General features: G+C 34.8%; 3 protein-coding genes across 3 annotated transcripts; 1 reads left to right on the top strand and 2 right to left on the bottom strand.

The window, feature by feature from the left end:
• On the bottom strand, window positions 1-6,136 carry LOC117102017 (zinc finger protein 830-like). Its single transcript, XM_033242228.1, has 9 exons — window positions 5,971-6,136; window positions 4,475-4,574; window positions 4,015-4,123; window positions 3,620-3,647; window positions 3,084-3,187; window positions 2,717-2,783; window positions 2,305-2,449; window positions 2,133-2,209; window positions 1-1,755 (listed from the first exon to the last, which is right to left on the bottom strand). The coding sequence occupies exons 1-9, from the start codon at window positions 6,063-6,065 to the stop codon at window positions 1,581-1,583; spliced, it is 900 nt and encodes a 299-aa protein (XP_033098119.1). The 5' UTR covers window positions 6,066-6,136; the 3' UTR covers window positions 1-1,580.
• A 58-nt stretch (window positions 6,137-6,194) lies between these two features.
• LOC117102057 (origin recognition complex subunit 2-like) lies at window positions 6,195-13,284 on the top strand. The gene is made up of 10 exons (XM_033242271.1): window positions 6,195-6,318; window positions 6,991-7,224; window positions 7,923-8,162; window positions 8,201-8,301; window positions 8,974-9,076; window positions 9,360-9,497; window positions 9,860-10,031; window positions 11,461-11,522; window positions 11,681-11,799; window positions 12,465-13,284. The coding sequence occupies exons 1-10, from the start codon at window positions 6,195-6,197 to the stop codon at window positions 12,543-12,545; spliced, it is 1,374 nt and encodes a 457-aa protein (XP_033098162.1). The 3' UTR covers window positions 12,546-13,284.
• An 813-nt stretch (window positions 13,285-14,097) lies between these two features.
• Window positions 14,098-24,147, bottom strand: LOC117102016 (IgGFc-binding protein-like). Its single transcript, XM_033242227.1, has 6 exons — window positions 24,023-24,147; window positions 23,162-23,287; window positions 19,693-19,833; window positions 17,835-17,954; window positions 15,958-16,178; window positions 14,098-14,881 (listed from the first exon to the last, which is right to left on the bottom strand). The coding sequence occupies exons 1-6, from the start codon at window positions 24,090-24,092 to the stop codon at window positions 14,774-14,776; spliced, it is 786 nt and encodes a 261-aa protein (XP_033098118.1). The 5' UTR covers window positions 24,093-24,147; the 3' UTR covers window positions 14,098-14,773.
• Window positions 24,148-24,888: the final 741 nt, after the last annotated feature.

The raw sequence follows: 24,888 nt of genomic DNA, 5'->3' as shown, positions 1-24,888 counted from the left end.
CTACAAGTCTTTCAAGTTAACTACAAGCTTCACAAATTTAGGTATGAGCATCCTGAGCTCATTGTTTTACTCATTACCCACTTGCCAAACTCTTTGGCTTTTTCAGCTCTCTTTTCAGAAATTTTCTCCTTATTTCTCGGTGGCTAACAATAGACTGGATAAGACTTGTTAAAATTGAAAAAAGCCAGCAATCGATCAAAATAATAGTAATATTTGCTGGCCCTTGAGTCTCATATTCATGTTATGAAATATATGTATTGGTTTATATTTGATGGCGAGATGATTTGAGGGAATATAATAGCAAAAGGGCTTGGGCAGCAAGAATGGTTTATGACGGCCACTTTAGCGTCTTGGATGTCCTTGACCGTGTCCTGTTAAGAATCTTGGATTCTGGGTAAAAAAATCCTCAGGTTTTGTATTAATATTTATTGGAAGAACTCCCGGCTACCTGTAATTGTATCCTCTACAAGTTTAAATCATATTACACTAATAGTACTTTCTGCTTTTACTCACTACTGTAGTTGCTGTAGACAATTTCAAAATAAATTTATAATTTTTTTTAGAAGCCAAATGGGATCTATAAAATAGATATAAGGATAACTTTGGCCTCTTGGTTTTCATATGGGGCAAGGTATCCTTTTCTTTTTATCTTTAGAGGACATTTGTTGCTTAGCACCCAAATATTTGGGCTCCATATATTTTTTTCTAGCTAAACCCCTGTAATAGAACAACATTTTAATAATTTCAATTTTTACTTTTGTTTATAAGAAATATTTATGTAATGTGTTTATATAACTAATGCAATAAATAGGACATTGAAATTTAAAAAATTGTCTTGATATTATTATTCACTTTCTTTGAAATCTGACAGACACTGTCTGCGTAAAAACATAAGTATCTTTTATAAATCATATTTACTTCATTTACTACAGCAAGTATATTATTCTTGGTACACAAACATGCAACACAGATTTTGAATGTTGCCATCTTTACATTGAGTGTATGTGATACTTATGTCGACAAACATTCAAAATCACTTGTGGCTTGTATTTGAGGTTGTGTCACCTAAAATTTCAATCTGGTGATACTGCTAAAATATTATTAATGTTCAGATGGCCTTCTGTCTGAAGTAAAGTTATGACAGACGTAAAAATGTATGCGCGCGTTACTTCCAACGAGTGTCCACATGAAGCTTACCTAGGGTATGTTTTTTTTTACTTCAAATCTAGTTCATCATAATAAAGGTTGCATTTACTTGCAAGCTCTGAAGTAATTGCATCTACACGGTGCTAGCCTGAGCACATACTCCTAATACATTCCTTGTGTACGTGGAAGTAGCGCATTTTTTCTTGAGGCTGCTCTGGAGTAAATTGTCTGTAGTAACGTTGGAGTAACTTAATACAAAAAATGTCTACATGGGCACTACCCAGGGCTTACGACATCACAGCCAATCACTGAATTAAGACCTCGGGATGTTTACTTTTCTAACCGTCATAGCTGCATGAATGAGGTCTCACTCAAAATTAGAGACACAGAATTTTATTTTTTAACACGCTCAATAAAATATTAGTTTTTTTCCTTCACTTCCATGCTTCTTTAGACCGCCAGTCTAAGAATTCTTCAAAATCTGCTTCATCGTCGTTGTCATCATCATTCGTTTCTTCATTTTCTACTGTTGAACTAGTTTGTTGGCTCACTTTGGCTCTCAATTCTTCTTGTTTGTCACGTAGTATGTCGGCTTTCTTCCATCTCGTCCTTTAAAAAAGGAAAAACACAATAGCTTATAATTGTTTTGAGCAGGCGCAGAACATATAAATCATGTATAAGGTAAAGACAGTGGAATAATTCATAATTGAATTTTTTTATTTGAGTGTTCAAAGGCAATATATACAGTATTTTGTTTTGATCATCTGTAATATACACATATTAATTTAAATATGATCAATATTCTTATATTACTATCATTTGATGCACACTTATTTACATGCATTTAACTTTAATCTTTTTGTATTGTTTATGTTTTTACTTAATGCATTTGTAGTTTTTTAAGTGTAGATGATTTAAGTGATACAGGTGTTTTGATTAAAATCTGAACAAATGTAAATGTGGAAAAATGTACAATTGTTTCTTACATTTGTTCATCGATCTCATCTATTTGTCTCTCTTTTTGGGCTTCATCAACATCTTCCTCCAGAATAGCTTCTGATACCTGGCAAGATTACAGGAATGATATCAAATGTATGCTGCTAATTGACAAGGAATGTCTGACAAAAACATACCCAGAAAATGACATACTGTACTCACCTTTTGTTCCTGTTCCATAACTTTTTGAAACTCCACCCACTCATCTTCAATGTTTTTCTTCGGTTCTACTTTGCGGACTTTTGCATCCATGTTCGGGTCATCAAAGAACCCCTCCGGCAGTGCTTCTGCCATTGATTTAGATGAACTTAAAATACAAAAAATACCATTGTGCTTGAAAGTGTTCCAATGTGGGTAAGTAATGTCAGATTTCTTATCAACATCAATATCATCAAAACCATTGTTAACATCATCTTCTTCATCATTAACATAGTTATCATAATCTATAATGGTTACTACAATAGATATTGATAACAATCATTGTTATCATCATTAACCTAATTATGAGTACTACCAATTTCTATTTTAGTAATTGAATGCTGTAATATTCATTAATGATAATTTCATTAATTACCTATCTGGCTGTACATCTTTTTCTGCCACTGTCTCAGCTTGGCTACTTACTTCTACATCAAAAAAATCTACAAGGGAAAACAAATAATTTAAATTCAACATTTTGAAGCAGACACTTTTTAAATTAGTGTCAATTATTTAACCAATTCGATGAGGCATACACAACAGATCATTTTAATCATGTTTTGATCAGACTGTTAATGGCAGACTGTATCTCATTGTCAAGCACAAAGAGCAGAGATGGATTCATACGGCCAACAGTCATCGATGTAGTGTGTGCCTGGCTTTATGCATCTCCTTAGTTTTTGGGATCTTGTTACCATTGAATGTTATGAATTTTAGTTTTAAGGACCTTTAGCCCTCCTTACCAGCTGGTAAGCTAGGATTTGTTGATTGTGTTGTTGAGACTGTTGAGACTGGCTGTCTTACTTCTGATGAACTGATTTGTGTATCAAAGAAATCTGCAGGTAGACTACAAAAATATACATTAATAAGTTAATGAAACCAAACACTACAGAATGAGCCCATACACACAAATATACATATATTCATTAATAGGTATAGTTCTTATACAATGCTATTACATAAATCATTGTTTAATTACTAGTAACCTTGGTTAGATCCTGAGGGTCTTTTGTAGTATGTACCTTCACAAATGTAAACATTGAATAAATAAACAACCACGCAAATGGACATTTCTCTGGGGGAGTATCCATAGCAGTGCAGGTAATGCAGTACCGGACAATATTATCAATTACTGTAATCCTTTCTACCAGGCAAGTAGAAGTGGACAGTAACCAGGTACACATTTATAGAGAGAAACCAACATAGATAAAGGTCCTACCAATGTTGAATTAACTGGCAGGTACAAAACTCAAGGTGGAAAAACACTCCAGCATCTTACCCTTTTTCTGTTGTACTTGTTTCTGAAACTGACAGAAAAAAAAAAAAAAAATGAAGAGTTGGTGATATACTGTCTGTTAAAATATAATGTAGGAGCAAATATTTTGCAGTGCAAGAGTTTTTAATTCAGACTTTGGCACTAGGGCCAAGGATATGCCAAACAGTCAACTAAATCACTCTTCAATGTGGCAATTCCATCACAAGATAACAGAGGCTGTATGGACCAGTACACCGGGGTGACCCCCATACTTATCTTGAAAGATGTACAGGGTTCTTTAAAGTGCACATGAGCAATTTAACCACAGACAATAAATAATGGTTGGTTGACTAAAAACAATTAAACCTCTAATCATAGGTAACCTGGTTTCCATGGAAATTGCAGAGAAATGGACAAACCTTTGACCTTTTTTATAACTGGTTCTTCTGAGTCTTTCTGTTTTGTTGCATGTTTGGATGCTGTTGATGGAGTTGTTAATGGTTTCCCTGATTTTAATAACTCAACACTCTGTGAAAAAGTAAGTGCACTATAATCAGAAGGGAAGGATGTGTTTGGTAAAATAGAGAAGAATTGCTTATACATATTATAATTACGTTTTCCCATGAGTAAAATACCTCTACATTATTTCATTTAACAAGATGGCTGTAAATATCAGCCAATCTTATACATTTACACATATACATGGAAAATAGCTCAAAATACAAAAATGTAAGCAACATTTTTGTGGTATACCATTCAAGTATAAATTTATGCAAAACTTAGGTGGAAACCAGCCTTTATTTTTTTAAATGCACAGACAGGTTTCTATCGTTAAATGTTTGTGCACGCCCTCTAGTATACGCTGCGCAGGCTGCTTACCTCTTTGTGTTTCCTACTCTGCAGGTGACTCTTCCAGAGGATTTCACTCTTGATTGGTATATTACATAGTTTACATGATAACTGTCCCAGGCTGTTATACGTAAAGCCAATTTAAGGAATCAAGAGGTGTGTTTAGGGAGATAAAATTTAAGCCTGGTATAGCCTACTACCTCAACAAACTGATATACAGCAGTACTCTAATTGCTTTATGACTGGTGTACAGTATAATCACTGCCAAGAAAAAGTGTTTCATTGTTAGTATAATATTAATAATGTAATAATATTTAATGATTTAAGTTCAAGATTCTTCACTTGTGTCCTTTCGCTAAATCAGTTGGCACATCACATCGCAAAACAAAGTGCAGGATTAATGCAAAACAACACAACAATATACTGTAATTATAATTAATTGATTATAATAACTTTTGATATTTTGATTAAGAATTCTAATGGATAGTGGTACGAATGAATTGAGATATCTATTTGTTCTACAGGTTTGTGATTTTAATCTTTTACCAAATTACACTACTACTTACTTACTAATTACACTAGCCTATGCTTTAATTTTGACCTTTTAGGCCCATGAACACATGATGGGTAGATTGTAATTAAAAATGTTACCTACGAGCGTCTGCACACTCTCGTCCGTCAGTATCTCCTAGAGTCTTAAAAGTAGCCCAGCCTTCTCAAGTTAGTACAGTATACTGTAACTAAGTCTTCAAATATCCATAGTAAGTACACAATTTCTGTAGCACCTTGTCTTGAGTGCAAACTTTGGGTTGCTTAAATTACAGGTACAGGATAATAATAACAGCTGTGAAATTTCAAAGAAAAACGAGACAGGATGAAGATTTACAGGCCACTTTCGCAATAATTTTTCAGTAATCAATGTAACCAAACAAAAATCTTGATGGATTGAAAAAGTCATTTGTTCTGGACTCTGGACCTATTTATTATGGGTTTAGGTCCAAGATAAACTTCCGTAGTATGTTTGTCTATTTTTTACATCTGTATTTATGCAAAATTTCCATAGAAACTACAGAAGTTTAATAATACTTGAGAAGACTGCCCTGTTTTACCTGGCTCATTTCTCGCAACTCCCATTTTAACATAGTGATTGGAATCATTGGAGGGATGCCCGCAGTGGAGCTTTAATAATAATAATAAAAATAAATAAATAGGTTAGGTCTAGGCTAGGGCCTATTTAAAAAAAAAAAAATTAAATTTGCCTCCACTGGCGAGAGAATGCAACGAAGAAGAATATGTTACCTAGGCCTTCCTATATGAGGACTAAGCCTTGGCATTGTGTTTTTTGTCTTGGCCATATAAAATCCTAGACCTAGGCTAGCAGATCATCCATAGAAATGTGGTGGCGGTACCCAATGCCCTCCTCCCGCTAGCCAGCTACAGATAATACTACTAACTAGCGGCCTAGCCTAAACTAGGGCATGCCTAAGCTAGCAGGTTTTTATCAGTGTGATGAACCGAAAGGATATCTTGCTAATGGTGAATCGATCTTCTTTGTTGCCGACAAGCTGCTTTGAACCTTCTGTCTCCGCATAAGTTGTCGAATATCTACCTTTTTAGACATGTTTGCATGCAAACAGTTTGTAAACTTTATTCACATTATCTGAGCTGAGAGAGCGAGAAATGAGGGTATATAGCGCCACATGCGGCGCTAATAATACAATGTTTGTTTGGATATTTACTCCACACAAACATGGCAGCCCCCATTGAAACGAGGTTAAGAACACCTCGGGCTACGGTTTCTCTCAGTCGTTTAACGTTTCCTTTAGATTCCGAAGAAGTACAGCATAATAATGATATGGTGGATGCAGCAAGCAGTAAGTTTTACAATAAAGAGTATTATATATCATAACGACCAGCCAGCAACATTCTAAATAGGGCTAGGCCTAGCTAGATAGGCTATATAATGGTGGTAATCTAGGGTAGGGCCTAGGCTAGGCGTACCCACCAGGCAGCAACATTCTATTCCAGCTAGGCTACCAGCCTAGTCTGGCTATGGTGGGCCCTTGCCAAACCTAGCCTTACCAGGCTTGCATGACTCTAGTAGTAGGCTAGCTCGGCCTAGTGTAGCCCTACTACTACAATGCTGTATAGAGACTAAGCCAGTATTTTAGTGCAAGTCTTGGCCTGATATTTTTAAATTTTGTATATACCTAAGACAAGGCCTAGCCAAGTACTATCTAGTAGTAGCCTACACTGTACTCATTCATCCCACCATCCATGGCTTATAAGTTAAACCTAGGCCTGTCTCCCTTGCTAGTTATGTCAATCTTTTAAGCCAAATATATTTGCTGGGTAAAATATTGTTATTGATTCTGAAATGTATTTAACATTCAGGAAGCAGTTTCATGTGAAGTATGATATCAATTCATATAATCAGCAGAACATTTTAAGTAAGTTATCAATCAAATGTGCCACAAATGCTTTGTTAATAACGTATCAAAGTATGTATCTACAATTTTGGTTATCTTGTACTTTTCTACCTGTAGAAAATACAACAGTAAGGCTTCGATCACAGGTTCAAACAGGTCGTCCCCAGCGAAGTACTAGGAAGAATGTATCATATAAAATCAATGGGGATAGTAGACAGCAAAACTCAACGCCCCGACAAAACAACAAAGACCGAGTCAAGAAGCCATTATCTTCATCATCATCATCATCATCAAGCTCTGCAGACAGTGAATCAGATGAAGAATGTTTCAAACATCAAAATACACCATCAGGTAAAGTTGATTGATTAATTGATTTTGCATTTAAATATTAAATTATCACTCTTTTTAAAAAAAAAAGTGATGAGGGTGATGAGAGTGATGAGAGAGGGACTGTTTTTATTTGCCAAGAATATTGTAAATATTGTATAAAAACTGGTTTCATTTTATTACTCTAGAACTAATCTGAGGAAAGGGACATTCTCAAGGTGAATTATTAAGAATTGCAATTCATTTTCTGAGGAGGATGTTAATGCTACATCCTTAAATATGTTTAAATCTGCAATTGAGTGGCTTAGGGCTGACACCTGGTAAAATTTGTGTCGTATACAAAGTAGTACACATTGTTCATCGAGGGGCCAATAAGCATTGTATGCTTGGCTTCTATACCCAGGATTACAGTTTCAGTCATCCTGGATAATCAAGTAAAACAAGTAAATTGTTTTATTAAAGAAAATGTATTTCCCGTTGCAAAATTGCATTGTTTTCTTTATGCTTTTTATTCCCACATCATTTTCCAAATTATTGATGCAGACGGAAGTGATAATCTAACAATTTTTCGATAGATAAAATGCTGAAAAGTAAACATAAAATACAATTTGAGGAAGAATGATTCATATACATCTATATGCATTGCATTCGTATACAAGAAAGAAAGAGTAGTAATTGCTGATTATTGTGTGTGTAATCAATGTGTTCCTCTATGTATTCAGTGCTGTTAGAGGGATATGAAGAAGACAGTAAAAGGGGAGTTGTCAGTGGTTCTGTGTATGAGTTCAAAACACCGAAGAGAGCAGGTCAGATGGCTAAACTAGCTGCTGAGACTTGCACACCAATCACAAATAAAACCACACCACTAACACGGAAAGCTGCCTCGTCTAAAAAAAGTAGTAAGCAAGTACAGCACACTCCTGCAACTCGAGCAAGGTCAAAAACACGAGCTGGCAGACGAGGTTAGTACTAGAAACCAATTAACCAATTATTAAAACAGTCACCAAGCGTGTCCTGATGGATCAATTCAGGAACATGATGTTACAAGACATATCCCATCTCGTCATCAATGGATTTTTTCCAAGTATCACTCTAAAAAATGTACGACAGACATTCTTTTAAAATTTGGTAGTAAAGAGAGGTGGGGTTACAGGGGCGGATCTAGAGATGTCCAAAAGGAGGGGCCGGGGCAAGGCTGCCCCCCCTCCTAAATCCGCCCCTGGGGTTTTGAAGTTTGTTTTATTTATCTCCCTCAGATGTTGTTTGTTGCATCATAATTTCTCATCATTGTCTTTGAATCAAGTAATTTGTAAAGACTAAATTTTCTACAAATTTCTTTTCTTTATCTGTAAAATTAATGAGGAAATTTTTTGTCATTCATTCATTAACTGAAAGTGATTTTTATCTTCAAAATAAACAATCCCCATATGTATTTTTTTTTTTTAGCAAAGTACAGATTTTTCATTAAAAGAAAACCTAAACTGTTTATTTAAAAGATTCAAACAAGTTGTGAACTTTAAATTAGACACAGAACAAAACAATTAAGTTGTTGATGATATAATTACAATTTAAAGGTATATGCACAAAATATAGAAACAATGTTATTTATGCATCTGTAAATTGGAAACTGAAAATATTTGCTTGTTCTAATTTTAAATTTAAAGCTAATAACTTGATAAAGTAAGCTATTGAAGTATAGATTATAATTGTTCATTTTCTTCAGCTAAACACAGAGAGCATCTCTAAATGTTACTCATCTTTATTTTGCTTTAGATTTTGAACTCCATTACAGAAGACCTTCTAAGTAAGACAAATAGTTTCAAGAGTCCAGTGGACCAAATTAACTTTATTGAGGAGACACTCGAACACAGTGGTGGTAAGTGTACAACACTTCTCTCTATGTGTTGGGTGTAGTCAATAAAGTAATCGTAATGAGGAGAGGTGACTAGGCGAGACAAAGATGTTTCTTTTGTGTATATATGTACCGAAAAAAAGCTATCATGGATATGCATAAGATTTGGCACTTTAGGATTGCTAGACTTATTCAAATCCTTCATCAGCCAGTTTGAAAGTCAAAGATTTATGGTTTCAAATTTTGAGAATCTAATATTAATTTTGTATGAAAATAACTAAGAATAATCAAATGTTTCATTTTCCAGAGGATGTTTTCTTGCTAATTAACAACATAGATGGCCAGATGTTGCGTGGCAGCAAGGTACAGAGCATGCTCAGTATGCTGGCACAGATCCCGCAGGTCCACTTTGTGGCATCAATTGATCACATCAATGCACCACTCAGTAAGTTGAAAACTGCTCTTTTATTTGGTTGCCTAAAACATTTCTTCATCTCTCATCTTTATTAATCATTTCCAGCTTTGCTTTTTCAACTTAAACCTGCAGTGTGCCATGATATAGAGGCCTGACCTACTACCCTGGGGATTGAGGCTATGTATGGCCTATTCAGGTACTGTGGGTGGTTTTGATGTTTTAGATGCGTATTATGAGGTGTTTTTTACATGTTCAGCTCATTAAGGGACCTGCTGAGATATATGAGGTTTTTAATCTCTTCAACAAAAATGCCGATGGATATCCCCGGGATCTTGAGTGCACTTCCTTGTGTGTCAAATATTCCATAATTAACATCCTTCTTTCTTTCTTAGTTTGGGATCAGGCTAAAGCGAGTCGGTTCAATTGGCTGTGGTATGATGTCACAAACTTTGAGCCATACACAGAGGAAACCTCTTATGAGAACTCGCTGTTAGTCCAGCACTCTGGCGCCCTCGCACTCAGCTCTCTTACAAATGTTCTTAGAAGTCTAACACCAAATGCAAGGTAAGGAACCTAAGATAGTATAGTGTTATACTATAAAAATAGATATTTGTACTCCCTTTTTTTACCCACTATATACTGTATATAAAATATTATAATATAGTGTGTTTGTAATGCAGGGAGACTTGATCAGATGTTTTTGGCATAGAGTTTACTGTAAAAGTAGCTAAATTGATGATTAAAAATTAGCTACAAAGAAATAAAGAAATAAAGGAAAACCTAAACTCTGCGAGGAGTGCTTTCACTTTCCTAGGACATTGTTCATCATATGTGGCTGCTTTTAAGTGTAACAGACAAGAGGGATAAATGTCTCACATCTCCATGTATGTGTTGCCTGAGGCTCTAAGTATATGTACTATAATACCTGGATTGCACAGTGGCATGAGGCCACCGACGCCATGTTGGAGGGCCAAAGTGACGTGTAAGTTTAGACAAGTTTATTTTGGCATTTGTTTAAATTATTGTTAAAAATAATGATTATTGCAATACTTTTTATAGATAAATTTAAATTTAACGTAATGATAATTTTCAAACCACTAACCACTTGACATGACTGTTTATGCAGTTTAAAACAGTGCAAGAAAAGCTATTTGCATTGTTAGCAATGTCGTAGTCTATTGGCACAGTTGGGACGGTCCCACACACTTTTTCTAATGGGTCCACAAAGAATGGGTCCATATTTTTAAAATGGGTCCAAATTATGCAATTTTATGCATAAAATGAGTCCACTTTTTGAAAAATGGTTCCAGATTTCTTATATTTAGCCTGAAATGGTAAAATTTTAAGAAAATTAATCCAAATTTTTCATATTTTTGTGTAAAATTGGTTAACTTTTAAGAAAATGGGTTCAAATTATTTGAATTTAAGTGTAAATTGGTTAATGGTTAATGGTTTTTAATTTATAGGTCCACCCTGATATTGTCCCGCACTGTTTGAAAATCCTGGCTACGGCATTGGTTGTACGTGATCAATGTCACTATAACAATGCGACTTCGCTCCCACTTTTGTTAACTGTATAAACAGTCGCGTTGAGTGGTTAGATGATTTGAAAAAAAATTTGTACGTTAAATTAAAATTTATTATTGAAAAGTATTTCAAGAATCGTGTAACAATGATATAAACAAATGCCAAAAGAAACTTGTCTAAACTAGTATGTCACTTAGGCCCTCCAACATTTCGTCGGTGATCTCACTTTTTTTTGTACAAGGATTGGCCCGATGAGCAATCCAGCTATTATAGTAGAAGTCAGTGGTCACAGTGTGTGTTTCTGAAGCTAGAGGAGTGCAAAATTGCATTTGGTTTTGTAAAAATTTCTAACATGTTTTTGAGATTTGGACCCAGGATTGAAGAGTGAGCATTTGAACCATCAAACTAAAATTAAGAAACTGTTTATCTATTTATTGTTAAATATTTTATTAAATCTGGTTTTTAGGGGAATTTTTGAAATTATTGTCAACTATCAACTTGAAAACAAGGACAACTCATTATATAATGGTAAGAATAGAATTTAAAAATTAAATAAAACTTTGAATTGATCATTTGAAAAGATCAAATCATTTATAAACTTCAATTTATCAAATTTGCATTTTCCTGCTCTCTTTAACGGAACCAGGTTGTTACAATGTTGCTTATAATTTCTATTCTTTTTGCAGGATTATCATTTCAAGATTTGTATCAGAAATGTCGAGAGGCATTCTTAGTTAATAGTGATCTAACTCTAAGGGCACAGCTTACAGAGTTTAGAGATCACAAACTATTAAAATCTAAAAAGGTTAGTTGAACAGTTCAGTGTTTAGTACATTAATAATTAAATGAAATATTTTATGTTTTTATGTTTTGTAATGCATGTTTAATTAATGAATGAAATGTATTGTTTTATGAAAGAGGTAGACAATAAAGCTAGAGAAAAAGGAAGTAGAAACAGATTTTACTCTATCTGTTTAAGAGCCTGTTTCATATCAATACAATGACAAAAATATTTCTATTTACACCAGTGGCCTTGTAAATAGATAAGCAATAATTAGCAGAGCTGCGCATAGTAAACTATAGGAAAATTATTATATAAAGGTTAGATTTAATGCTTGCTTGACCAAATTGCAAGGCCGGAAGGAAATTTTTGAATGCATTGAATTTCAACATTTTAATATAAGACCCTGTCTAGACTATCACATTTTATGTGACATGCCTTAATATGGTCATGATGGCATTACATCATGACTATATATGGGCATACAACAGTTTTTTGTCAAATGTTATAATGCATTTCCAATTACAGTATATTAAACTGTTATAAAAAATAAGTGACTCCAAATAGTCACTTTTGTTTTATTTTATTTTTTATAGTGCACCTTTTGGTTAAATTGTTATGTTTGTTTTTCTGTTTGCAAAATTTTACTAAAAATATATAATATTTTGTTGTTGTTTTGTCTTCTTTAGGGCATAGATGGCATTGAATTTCTTTCTGTTCCAATTGAAAATGCAACGCTTGCAGAATTTCTTGACCAGCAACAAGAATAGATATAAAACATCAAAGACATGATTTTTTTAAGGGGAGAGGCTGGTTGGTAGAGTACAGTATTAGGTAAACTTGCACTCCATGTTGAACTACCAAGTGTGAGACTTCTACTAATTAGTACTCCCATCTTGCTTTCCTGTTTTTTTTTGTTGACAATAAGTCAGAGCTCAAATTAAACCAACTGCAAGACTATAATAATATAGACAACAATACCTGAAATGAATCAAATATAAGTTTGAAGTGAAGGATTTTGATTTCCAACAAAAAATATGAGTATGTACTTATCGTCTGTCTAGAGTCACCTGGTATCGGTTTACCAGGAAGCTCATACATGAAGTGACCTTTAGGGGAGAAAGAAGTTACTTTTACGAGCTAGTGTCCACCGCTTTGAGACTTACAGTATAAAGTACTGTATACATTACATCACATCACATTAAGTTCGTAGTTTTAGTAAGTACATCTTATTCTTTTGATTGTGTGTGGTCTATTAGGAAAATATTTAATTGTAAAGATTAACTTATTAACTTATCCCTAAAACACCCCTTGAAAAAATGAGACCTCTTAATTTAAAATTATATGTGTGCTCAGTTGTAACTATTAGTAACTCTTACTTATATATCAGCATTTCATGTAATCAACCTGTCAACCTGTGAATGAAGACTGAGAAGAAATATATATATATATTTTTGTATTTTTTTTGTTTAAATATAATTAAAATATATTTCAAAATGTGTAATATGATTTTTTTTTCGTTTTCGTTTTTGTTTTTGTTTTATTTGGAGATGTGTATAAGAGCACATCAGATGTGTATAAGAGACAGCTATATTAGTGATATATCAAAATTTTGACACATTAAAAGAATGAGAAGTAGGCATGTAGAAGGGTTATATTTATGGTTCGGGCAAACCCTCTCTTCTAGCGAAAAAACCCCAACGGACCTAACTAATGCACTTGCAGACCCACCCAGATTCGAACGGAATGTTTTGCTGCGGACCTTTTGCAAAGCATAACTGCTTTTATAGCATTATTTATACCCATAGAACACAAAACATCCTCTCGCTTTTGGGGTTTTCGCCAATCTAGCGCCCAGAGAACCACCCTTGGAAGAACCTGGCTACGGGCCTGAAAGGAACTCAAAATTCTATTGGCACTTGGATCACCACAACACTTTCGTGTTTAAGTGGTTATTACATTCGCCATGTATGCAAAAGGTCCCAGGTGTGAGTCGCGATGGAGGCAGTCTTCTTTGTCAGATTCTTCTGTTACATTTCAATTTATATACTATTATACTGTATATGTATTTATATATAGATACACATTTATTTAAATTTATATTGTGTATATAAATACTAATAATTATGATGATAGGACATTAAATAAGTAATAGTAATAATGATACAGTAATTATAAAATTAGCAATAATGATAATAATAATAATAATAATGTGTTTTTACAGCACCACCCGCAAAATAACTTTCTTGGTGAGAGAAAATAGTTTGGTAGCACTTATGCATTCATTGTATTGAGTGAGTAAAACCAACACTAAAGCCAAGGTTAGCAACTCAAACGTTTATTTGTAGAAAGGTAACTTTAAAAAATTCTGAGTCAAAAATATTAGTCTAAAAAGCATAGGTTATTGACCTAAACATAAACGCATGCGCACATTTGCATAGAAAAACATTCGGTAAAAATTGATACGGATATATCAAACCATGAAGGATGTGTGGCTTTAGTTAATTGACTCGATAACCTTTAACCTAGCAGCTTTCTAGCATCTGATAATTATGTATTCATAACCTCTCAATTTCGTTCGTAGAAAACCACACCTTTGGTCTTTCTATGCCGTCTGACTGCGTTTAGCAAAGGTATATTCTTTTGACGTTCAAGAAATTCATTTTAAATTGAACAACCTAAAAAAAGCTACCAAAATTTACTGTTAGAATAAAGGCGACATCAAAGTGATGTTTGGGGTGGTTACAAAAGCGTTTTCCAAATAAATTGAGGTATTTATTGATTCTGACTGACTGTTCAAATGACTAACTGATTGATTGATTGATTGATTGATTGATTGACTGATTGATTGAACTAATTAATTGATTGTTTGATTGAACTAATTGATTAAAATTAATGTAGGCCTATGCGCAAAAGTAGCCGTCGTAAATGCAATATAGGCCTATTCGACCGTTGTTCAAAATATCCTCTTTATAGGTGCATGACGAATTTTATTGGTTTACACTTCAATGCCAGATCCAGAGCCTTCCGAATCCTCTTCACACAGGATATTATTGAGACTGTCACACTCGCAGATTTGATCATCTATCAGGAATCGGTCACCAACCTGACAAAGAGCAAAGCATTAAATTCGTAACGACTGGGTTTTATAATGGAACGTATACAAAATTTACCTTGCCAAAAGGATATATAAACACGGGGGAATAAGTTTAGACTTCCGACTTATTTTATCATGGTTTAAATAATAACCATTCTTTTAGTGTTGTAGTGTTCGCATACAGACGTTTTTGCAAGTAAATTTGAATATTTTCCTAATAAAACCTAAAAAGTAATTAAAACTGTTGTTATCTGTTACTTATTGACAGATGATAACTTGTTTGATTATTTTTTAGTAGGCCTATATTTTTGTAGCGGTAGAATCTATAATTCTGTCATTTTCATGTACTACAATAATTAAATTTCTTATTGTAATAGGCCTAGGCCTATATTCATTCACTTATACTGCTATGTGTATTATGTATGATCATAATCAATGACATAGAACATAAATGAATAAAATAGTCGAAGTGGAACTCTACAGGACAATTTGTTTGTCCTGTAGGTTTGGTCGCCCTTCAAATTAATGTGGGTGCAAATACTGTAAAAACGAGAAAAGACCTGTATTTCCTAATCCAAATTGCATTGCCCCATATTCCCACTTATAAAATTATAACATAGTTAAGACTGAGTATGCAGACACTCTTAATACATTTATATATCACAATACATTAAGATTATGTTCTTAGACACTTTTATATATCATCATACCGGTATATTAAGCTAAATTCATAGACACTAATATATTATTAAGACATCAGTCAATAGGCACTCTTGGTATAACATTATCATTCATATATATACAGTATTTGCTAATTCCACACTACCGGTATTGGTAAAGACACTCGGTAGGCCTATATTATCATCATAATATATTAAGATTAAGTTCATAGACACATATATATTGGATGTGGTAGACGTTAACAGAATGGACTTTTGCAGATTGTCAATCAACTGCTGACCAATTATAACAGGGCCAGTAATGTGCACTTGTCCCTCAAACGCTCGTGACGATGTGTTTACGTAGGCCTACTGCTTTTTGTGGGACGTAGGCGGAAAGGGTCCGTTGTAGTAAAAGGACTATACCTTGAAATATTGGTCAAGGCGATCTTCGTAACAACCACAAAACTCTGGTGCAATACAATGACCGTCACTCTCAAAATACAGACCATCCTCGCACACACAGCGTCTGCACATCTTATTACACGGCAGACTCATTGTGTCTATTTTACGAACGTAGTCATTACAATTAGGCTGGCAGTCCAAGGCACACTCCACTTCGATTTGGTTGAAAGGGCAAAAGGAATCTGTAAGCACAAAAAATGTGTTACTAGAGGAGTCCAGTTCGTAGATGTACTCTTTTTATATACGTCAAGAATAATACATCTTTGCACTTTCTTGGCTAATGATCGACTGGAGAAGTGAAGTGCAGTTGTCGCACACTTTCAGCGTTGTTGATGATGATGATGATGATGATTGATGATGATGATTAATGATTGATGATGAGGATGATGATGAGGATGATGATTGATGATGATGATGATTAATGATTGATGATGAGGATGATTATGATGAGGATGGATGGATGTATAATAGATAAATCTGTAGATAAATAGTTATGTAAAAATGATAAATAGATAAATAAACTTTACCTCCTACAGACGATTTGAAAAACAAGCAAATTGAAAAAACTATCAATAACAACACAGAAGGGAAACGCTCATTCATTTTACCGGAGAGAGTTCGTTGTTCACCAGCAATGTCGCAACAGTTATGATATCAGTGCTGGGAAACGAACATTATATATACAAGATAGGCCTAACCCAGCGGTTATAAAGCTGCCCTTATAAACATGTGGTTAATGTATCATTGTATGTCAAACATCTTCAAGAAGGTGTTTCGATTACAGTATTATATTATTTGCTTTTTTTTTAGGTAAACCACGATAGTCATGGTGATAGATTGCGGTGTCTTTGTTTTCAACTCTATCTTTGTTGGAAATGACGTCAGTGTCAATGCATTTATTCCTTTTAATGAGAGTGAATCATAGTATTTGTAAATTCATATCCTATAACCTTTGGTGCCTCCATGCTACTGTTGAGCTAAAAAATAGAAACTTATTAAAGTTAGATAAGGATTAATAAAAATACTACAGTATAAATTATAACAGTCGTTGGTATCTATCACACTACAATTTCAACGTTCTAAATTGTATTTAGAGGGTCCTGGGTTCAAAGGTGATTCTGACTTCTTACAAATGACACATTCATTAATCCGAAGTCATTACTTTAGCATTACTTTTATTTAACAAGAGCGACCACTCACCGATCCTCGCGTTCCTACACGCTTAAATACGGTACAGGCGCAAGTTATTATATTGGGTTTTTTGGAAGGGCCAATAAGATAGAAATTTTCAAATAATTATAATGTTTATTAGGCCTAGTACAAAAAATGTTATTTGTTTGGAATTTCTTCAACTTGGAAAAAAAAAATACTGTACCAAGAAGCGATTCAAACTCACAACCTTAAGTTCTTTAGAACACATCCTTAACCAACAGCACCATCCATGCGACGAGCCCTATTAGTGGTAATGGCAGTAATGTACAGTCCTTGCTGAAACCCCTGTTTTGTTTTGTAGGTGTAGGGGAAACCCTTGGGTCAAAACTTAAAAAAGGGCGATGAACGTTTGTTGGAAATCACCTATGTGGACAAAACCTCCTGCACGCTTTTAAAATTTTGGTAACAAGAACAAGAACAGCTTGAGGCTCTGGGGTCAGTGCACGCCTTGCGCGGATCCATTGTTAACGTGAGCATGTCGACTGTATTACTCGTTTTAATGTCTATTTGAAACAATGTAAGAAATAAACATTACTTCTCTTTAGAAAGGTATTTTAAAGACACGTTTCACTTCTCTAAAATTATCGTTTGTTGAAACGGCCTTGAGATACCATGATATAACTCACTTGTTGGTGGTGGAAGTGGAGGCTTTATTCCGTCTTCAGGACAACTGCAACGAAGACATCCATTTTTATCGATTGATGGAGGCGCAATCGGCTTCGCACATTCACAGTCCGGACAGATTACTGTTTAAATGACGATATAAAGTACGATTTTGTTTTTTATTATGATTTACTCTGCCTAATGGTCAAAGGGAAAACATAATACATAGGGCCACCTCATCAAAAAAGGTGGTAATACGAATCACAAAAATTGTGTTAATATGAAGGCTTCCCAATCAAAAAGCACAAATCGATGACGACTACAGATACATCAGCAGGCCTATTGAGCCGATCATCATTATACCTATTACGACGTATTTAGGTGTTTTTTAGTTTTATTTTTTTTTTGTTTGTTTTGTTTTTTTCTTTGTTTTTTGGGGGGTTTTTTTTGAAAGAAGAATTTTTCATAACTTTGTTCCAACCAAATTTGTACAATAGCAATATTGACAGCCACATTAGTGAATTCTGCAGTAATATAATGGAAAATATTTAGTTATTATTAATATTATATTATTAAACATTGCTCGTGTCCCAAAGCTATCGAAATATAATGTAACATTCTAAGTTGATATGGGCCCTCAATATTGTAAGTGAATTTCGTTCAAAATACGCGATATCTTTATATGGAATCACTTATACTTATTTTATACTTATATGGAATTGCAGAAAAGGATAGGCCAAATTAAAAATATAAACCAAACTTATTTTAATTTCGAAATATTATGTTTGTTAATTAAAATGTGGAAAGCTTTCCAACATTTTATAGGTCTTCAAAGGAGATCTAACTCAGTGGCAGATTCAATGGTGTTTAGTGGGTGGGGTGGGGGCAGTCATTTTCAAAGATTATTAAAAAAAAAAACGAAGAAAAAAAGAAAATTATACTAAAATTTAATCTGACTGTGCCATTTCCGGTCATCAGAGGTGCCATAATCATAAATTGTTTTACCTCAGTCCCAACCGTGGTGGGCTGGCGTTTCTAGACCCTCCATCTGCGAAAGTCGCTCCCCGGACCCTTCTATTTCCTGGATCCGCCACTGTCTATTATACATGTCTTAAGTAATACAGTAGGGCTACTAACGTTTTGAGCAAGTTGGCAATGTTGCCAGGGACCTAAAATGACACCGTAAAAGTTGAGTGCTAATCACACTTTAACAACTACCGGTAGGCCTATAACTGAGAGGCCAGGAATACGCATATCTCGCAACTCTCTCGGTGGCCTACGCAATTTGTTACTTTTCCCCCTCCCCCGGGAGGGGGAGGGGGACATGGGGAAGTGCGGCGCTACGGGGAGGGCAATAGGAGAATTTTCCCCCAGAAAATTTTCTTTCTCCCCCCCCCCCACAAAAAAAGAAGAAAAACCATTGGGGAGAAAAGAAAATGTTGTCTAATTTCTACATATTAGTAGCTAGTGTATCTACATATAAAATCGATTAAATAAGCCCCTGAAACCCCTAAACTGTTCTCCCCCTGGACCAGTTTCGAGACATTTTGAACGACGCCCGACCACGCTCACCTCGGGCCACCTCAGCATATTTCCCCCCTAAAATTTTACCTTGCCCCGACTTGCCCCCCGCCCCCCCCCCCCCCCACACCCCAGATTTCAGGCGTTGGAGAAAACCCACATTTCGTCGGGGATAAAAAATATTGTATTTTTTTTTCTACATACTAGCTGACTCTAAAATCGGGACCAATTTTAAAAGATTTTACACCCACTTTTACGTCTACTTTGCTCTCGTCGAGGACATCGGACCCTTCGTCGGGTAAATCATTATTGGGTTGTTTGGAGTGAATTAAATTAAAATCTACGATAATATGCACCTACCTGGTGGACTTGGTGGACTCGGGGGACCCGGTGGGCTCGGTGGCGCAGGCGGTTCAGTCGCTAGGCATGAGCAGGCTGGACAACCGTTAGCATCGACTGGTCCGGCAAGATCAATTTTACAAGGACAGTATGGGCAATCGCCTTCATAGAAGATAAGTTAAAACGTATATCAAATTGATTAGTATATAGCCTATATATTAGTAATAATATATTATAAGAACAAAATTTCTATTTGTAGGTTGTCATCGAATCCATCTGACTACCAACTTTACCAATTTATATGGTACATTGCGGGTCAAGCATTCTGTACATGAGGTAGATCGAATCGCTAAAGGTATACCAGTCGTTTCTCCTGTTTTATGACATAGACCTATCGTAAATGTCCATGTACAAAAATAATAGAAAAAAAACCAAAGCCGCTTTTTAGGTCTAGCCTATGAATACTATTGCCGCACTGGTCAGTTCGCTTGCTCTACAGACTAATGGGACCAGGCTGGGGGTACTTTCTTGGATTTTCCGATTAGGACACATTATTCTCAATGCATAGGTCTAATACCAAAGATACATAGCAGAAGATAAAGCAGCGTCCCAATATAGTGCAACATCCGTTCCAAGGGCATTGTCGGTACACGGAGAGCAATTTTACTCCGTCCGCGCGGCGCACAGTGGGCCAGAATTGTTTCAAAGTGTGCCAAAAGTCAATACTCATAACAAAATACTGATTATGTTCATGTTAAGACTGTTTAAGGGGTTTTCAAACCTGCTGAATTCAATTAAACTATTTTTAAATATGTATGACGTCATCAAATTACTGTTTTTTGATAGGTTGAGTAAAATATTCATTGTAATACCTAGGCAGATTCATATTACCTTGGTTATTAGAACATATAAGGGTTTTCTAACCTGTAGATTTCAACGCAAGCATATTTAAATATGTATGACGTCATTAAAGTTTTTTTTTTTTATTGGACGACGTAAAATTTAAGATCTAGACAGAATAACTTCCCAGAGCTCAGTATGACACGAATGAGGGTTTCTAGACCGGCAAATTCAAATTAGAACATTTTACACTTTATGTGACATTATTAAAATACATTTCTTCAAAGAAAAGGGTGGGAGGTGGAGTGTTAAGACTGTCTCTTATACACATCTAGATGTGTACACCCCTCACCAGTGAAAATAAGCACAAAAGATCACGGTCAAACAGACTGAATTTACCTAATATCGCTATAATTTGCGTGAGCAATAATTGTTGTATTTGAATGGATGCTAAATAAATAAATGAAAAAAAGAAATTAAATGAACGGTCCCACTTCATCGGGCATTTACCCCCATCCCATCACTCACCTTGGGATGCCCTTATCATCTCCAGAGGCAATTTGGCTTCAGATTTAGGATGGAGTCAAAATGTTTAAAAAAAAATAAATAACAAAAGAGAAAGTGCCGGAAAAAATTTATTCCTAGAATAATTGACCTCAAAATGAAAGGGGGTCGAGGTCCTCCCCGGAAAAATGTTGTTTCCTAAATGGCGAGAAATGAGATTTCCCGACTTTTGAGGTGTATTTTAATGACATTTAAGTTTTTTTAAAGTTCAAGATTTTCCCTCCCTTGAAAACAGTCATGTCAACTTTGTCATTCTTATTACAGTAAACAGGCCTATGTGTGTATAAAAAAAAAAGAGTAGTTGCATACGTAGGCCTATTTTGTTTTCCATGAACCGATGAACCCCAAGTAGGACGGTGGTGGGAAAATGTTGATTCCTATATGTCGAAAAACGGGTTTTCTCAACTTCTGAAATTTTGGTTTCCCTCTCTTGACGTTTTTTAATGAATCGATGAACCCCAAAGAGGAACCGGGGGAGAGGCGCGGAATCATGTTAGCCCCTTGAACATTTTGATTCCTAGATTGCGGGAAGTGAGCTTTTCAGACTTCTAAAGTATCTTTTAATGACCTTTAATAAAAACAAAATCAAGGTTTACCCTATTGAAAACGGTCAGGTAAATTTTCTGATTTTTAATACAGTAAAGAGGCCTATTGTGTGTGTAGAGGTATAAATATGATTAATTGCTTACGCATTATTTTTTTTTCTTTTCTTTTTTTTTTTTGAAACGGGGTCATCCCCCATCAAAATTTTGAGTGAGCATTCCCGACATTTAATTGTCCAATTGTAACACAAAATTCAATAATCAGCTTACGGGTCCTGGAAAAGTAAGTCTAGAATTATTTTTTTAAATATTTATTTATTTAATATTTTTGTCCAAGGGGTTGTGGTCAGGACCCTGACGCCTCCAGATCCACCAATGATCTCCCTCCCCAATTCACTCCTAGATATGACACTGGAAATCGAGTGTACTTGTTTTTACATTTGGCACCCAATGGCTGCAGGAATGATTTTATCGTATACCGGTACCTTAATTAAAACGCCACTTTATGTTTATAAACAATATTTAATTAAAGCATGGACAACTAGATCTACAATAATATCATCATTACCTCTCTCAAAATTTAATTAATTAATGACAAGCAAGGTATATGGGGCTGTCTCTTATACACATCATATTTAGTGTCCTTTATTCTAAAAATATACCAATAATGTCATTTTTTATTTTACTATCTAATTTAGTTAACAATAGGTAAATACTGCAAGAAGTATCAGGTTGACTGCTTTCATCTAAGTAAAGTCATAGGGAGTTTTTCAAAACTGTCAATTTTATCATTTTACGAGTAAAATACAACTTTTTCATGTTTACATGGTTATATCACACTATGAAAATTCATTAAATATGAAATTATTGGTGGATTAATATAATTTAGGATGTTCTCGACATCAAACAACCTTTAAAAGTTGAAGTTGTCACATTACCTATTTTCGACTTTTGGCACACTTTGAATTGATTCTGGCCCACTGTGCGGCGGCGCTATATAGTAATAATAAAGGGGCAGCTCTGGTTCGTTTGTTTCCTGTAGTTTCTCCACTTAGTAAAATATTCAAATTCTACCCCATTCGCGCGAGGACGGATGTTCCATTAATTTTAATGCAAATATATATACGCAGAACAGCTCATTCAAAGTTCTTTGCTAATACATAGATAAATCAAATAAAAGAACAAAATAGGTATTTCATGCATTAGGGTATAAAGCTATGTTTTGATGGATTGAAAAAGGGTGTTATCTCATCGGGATTCAAACCCAACAGCCATCGATTACCGTATCAATTAGTTGTTCTGCCAAATAAAGTACAAGGCCAAGTAATCTGAGTTTTCTTTTCTTTTTTATTTTGTCTATCCGTTTATTACATGTTCAAGTAATGTGTGTCATACCGGGAAAACACATTGATTTAAAATAGGCATATTAGGTTCAGAACCTAAGTTGGTGATGGAACCTAAATTTATGATACCGGTATAGGATAGCCTCGATTTCAAATTTGAATATAAAACTCTTTTAGCAAAATATAAACAGTGCTACTTACCATCAGGTTTTCTGGGACGGCCAGGGCCCTGTGGGATCCTGAAACACCAGCATCGTCTGCATCCATTTCTATCAGTAAAGAATCTAAGTGGATTCGTACATTCACAAGGGGGACAGTTTGGCGTGGCTATAATAAATGTACATCCAAAGGAAAAAAAAAAAAAAAACCTTTCTATAAGTTTCTGTAGTCTGAGAAAATATTGAATACATGTCCTTTCAAATAGTGGTATTTCATTTTTATGATGAATGTAGGAAATAATAGGCCTATACGGTAATTTCTATATTAAAAAGTTATGTTTCAAACTATGTACCGGTATTATATATAATATGCACCTAATTATGGCGATAGACAATATTGAAACCTGAAGGATAATTAAGCCTGATATTCAATCGTCCTGTGTTTACATCCTACAATATGCAGTGGCGTATCTGGGTTGGGGGGGGGGGTGAGCACGCCCGTCTAAAATTTACTCGACCCTCCCCCCGAGTCGCCCCACCAAAATCACTCTCAAGTAGTTAAAAATCACATAAAATCACCTTATTTTGCGAGTTAGCACCCCTTAACTGATCACGAGCTCCCACACATCACCTTCACCCCCACCCACATCAGCACCCCCATTTCAAGACCTCTAGATACGCCACTGTTAGTATGTAATGCAAAGTTTTATAACGGCTGAGAAAACTGCTAATTAGTTTCCTGATCGTCTACACCCATTTCTTTCTAGTAAATTTCAAGTTCCTATGTTTTCAACATTCAAGGGACATTTCGTTTTTCAACATTCCAATTTATATTTAAAGGTGATAATTGATTCTGATTATTTGTACACATAATTAACTGTGATAATTAACGAATAAATCTTACCGTTAGCGTAAACAAATAAAGTTGTCAACGCAAAGAGACCGCTTAATACCAAGCCGATGGAATGCATCATTGCTAAGGTTCGCTTAAAACGAAACTAATTTGAAAGTTAGAAGGAAATGTTTCTGGTAGGAAATATTAATTACCGTCGATATTCAATTGGTGTATCCCGTTGATCCGTATCGCATTATATTAAGGATTGGTCTTTCAAGGCCAGTATACATTTAGGCCTATTTGTATCACGGATTGTATATAGTTATATTGAAGTTATATTGTCTCTTATATAATATTTAATTCCTTTCATTTCATTTCATTTATTTATTTGACCACAAAAATGTAAAGTATTACTTATTTTTCCCGTTTTATCTTATAACTAATTAACTATAGTAATATGGCCTATATATAAATTGGATTATATATATACTGTCTCTTATACACATCTAGATGTGTATAAGAGACAGGTATAAAGCTATGTTATGATGGATTGAAAAAGGGTGTTATCTCATCGGGATTCAAACCCAACAGCCATCGATTGCCGTATCAATTAGTTGTTCTGCCAAATAAAGTACAAGGCCAAGTAATCTGAGTTTTCTTTTCCTTTTTATTTTGTCTATCCGTTTATTACATGTTGAAGTAATGTGTGTCATACCGGGAAAACACATTGATTTAACATAGGCATATTAGGTTCAGAACCTAAGTTGGTGATGGAACCTAAATTTATGATACCGGTATAGGATAGCCTCGATTTCAAATTTGAATATAAAACTCTTTTAGCAAAATATAAACAGTGCTACTTACCATCAGGTTTTCTGGGACGGCCAGGGCACCAGCATCGTCTGCATCCATTTCTATCAGTAAAGAATCTAAGT

This window comes from Anneissia japonica, unplaced genomic scaffold, assembly GCF_011630105.1.
Source record: "Anneissia japonica isolate Jap-2015-1 unplaced genomic scaffold, ASM1163010v1 scaffold997_len2565447_cov190, whole genome shotgun sequence".
In the NCBI taxonomy this organism is placed as follows: Eukaryota; Metazoa; Echinodermata; class Crinoidea; order Comatulida; family Comatulidae; genus Anneissia; species Anneissia japonica.
Note: the sequence above shows the minus strand (reverse complement) of the source record. Positions and strands in the feature narration are given on the sequence as shown.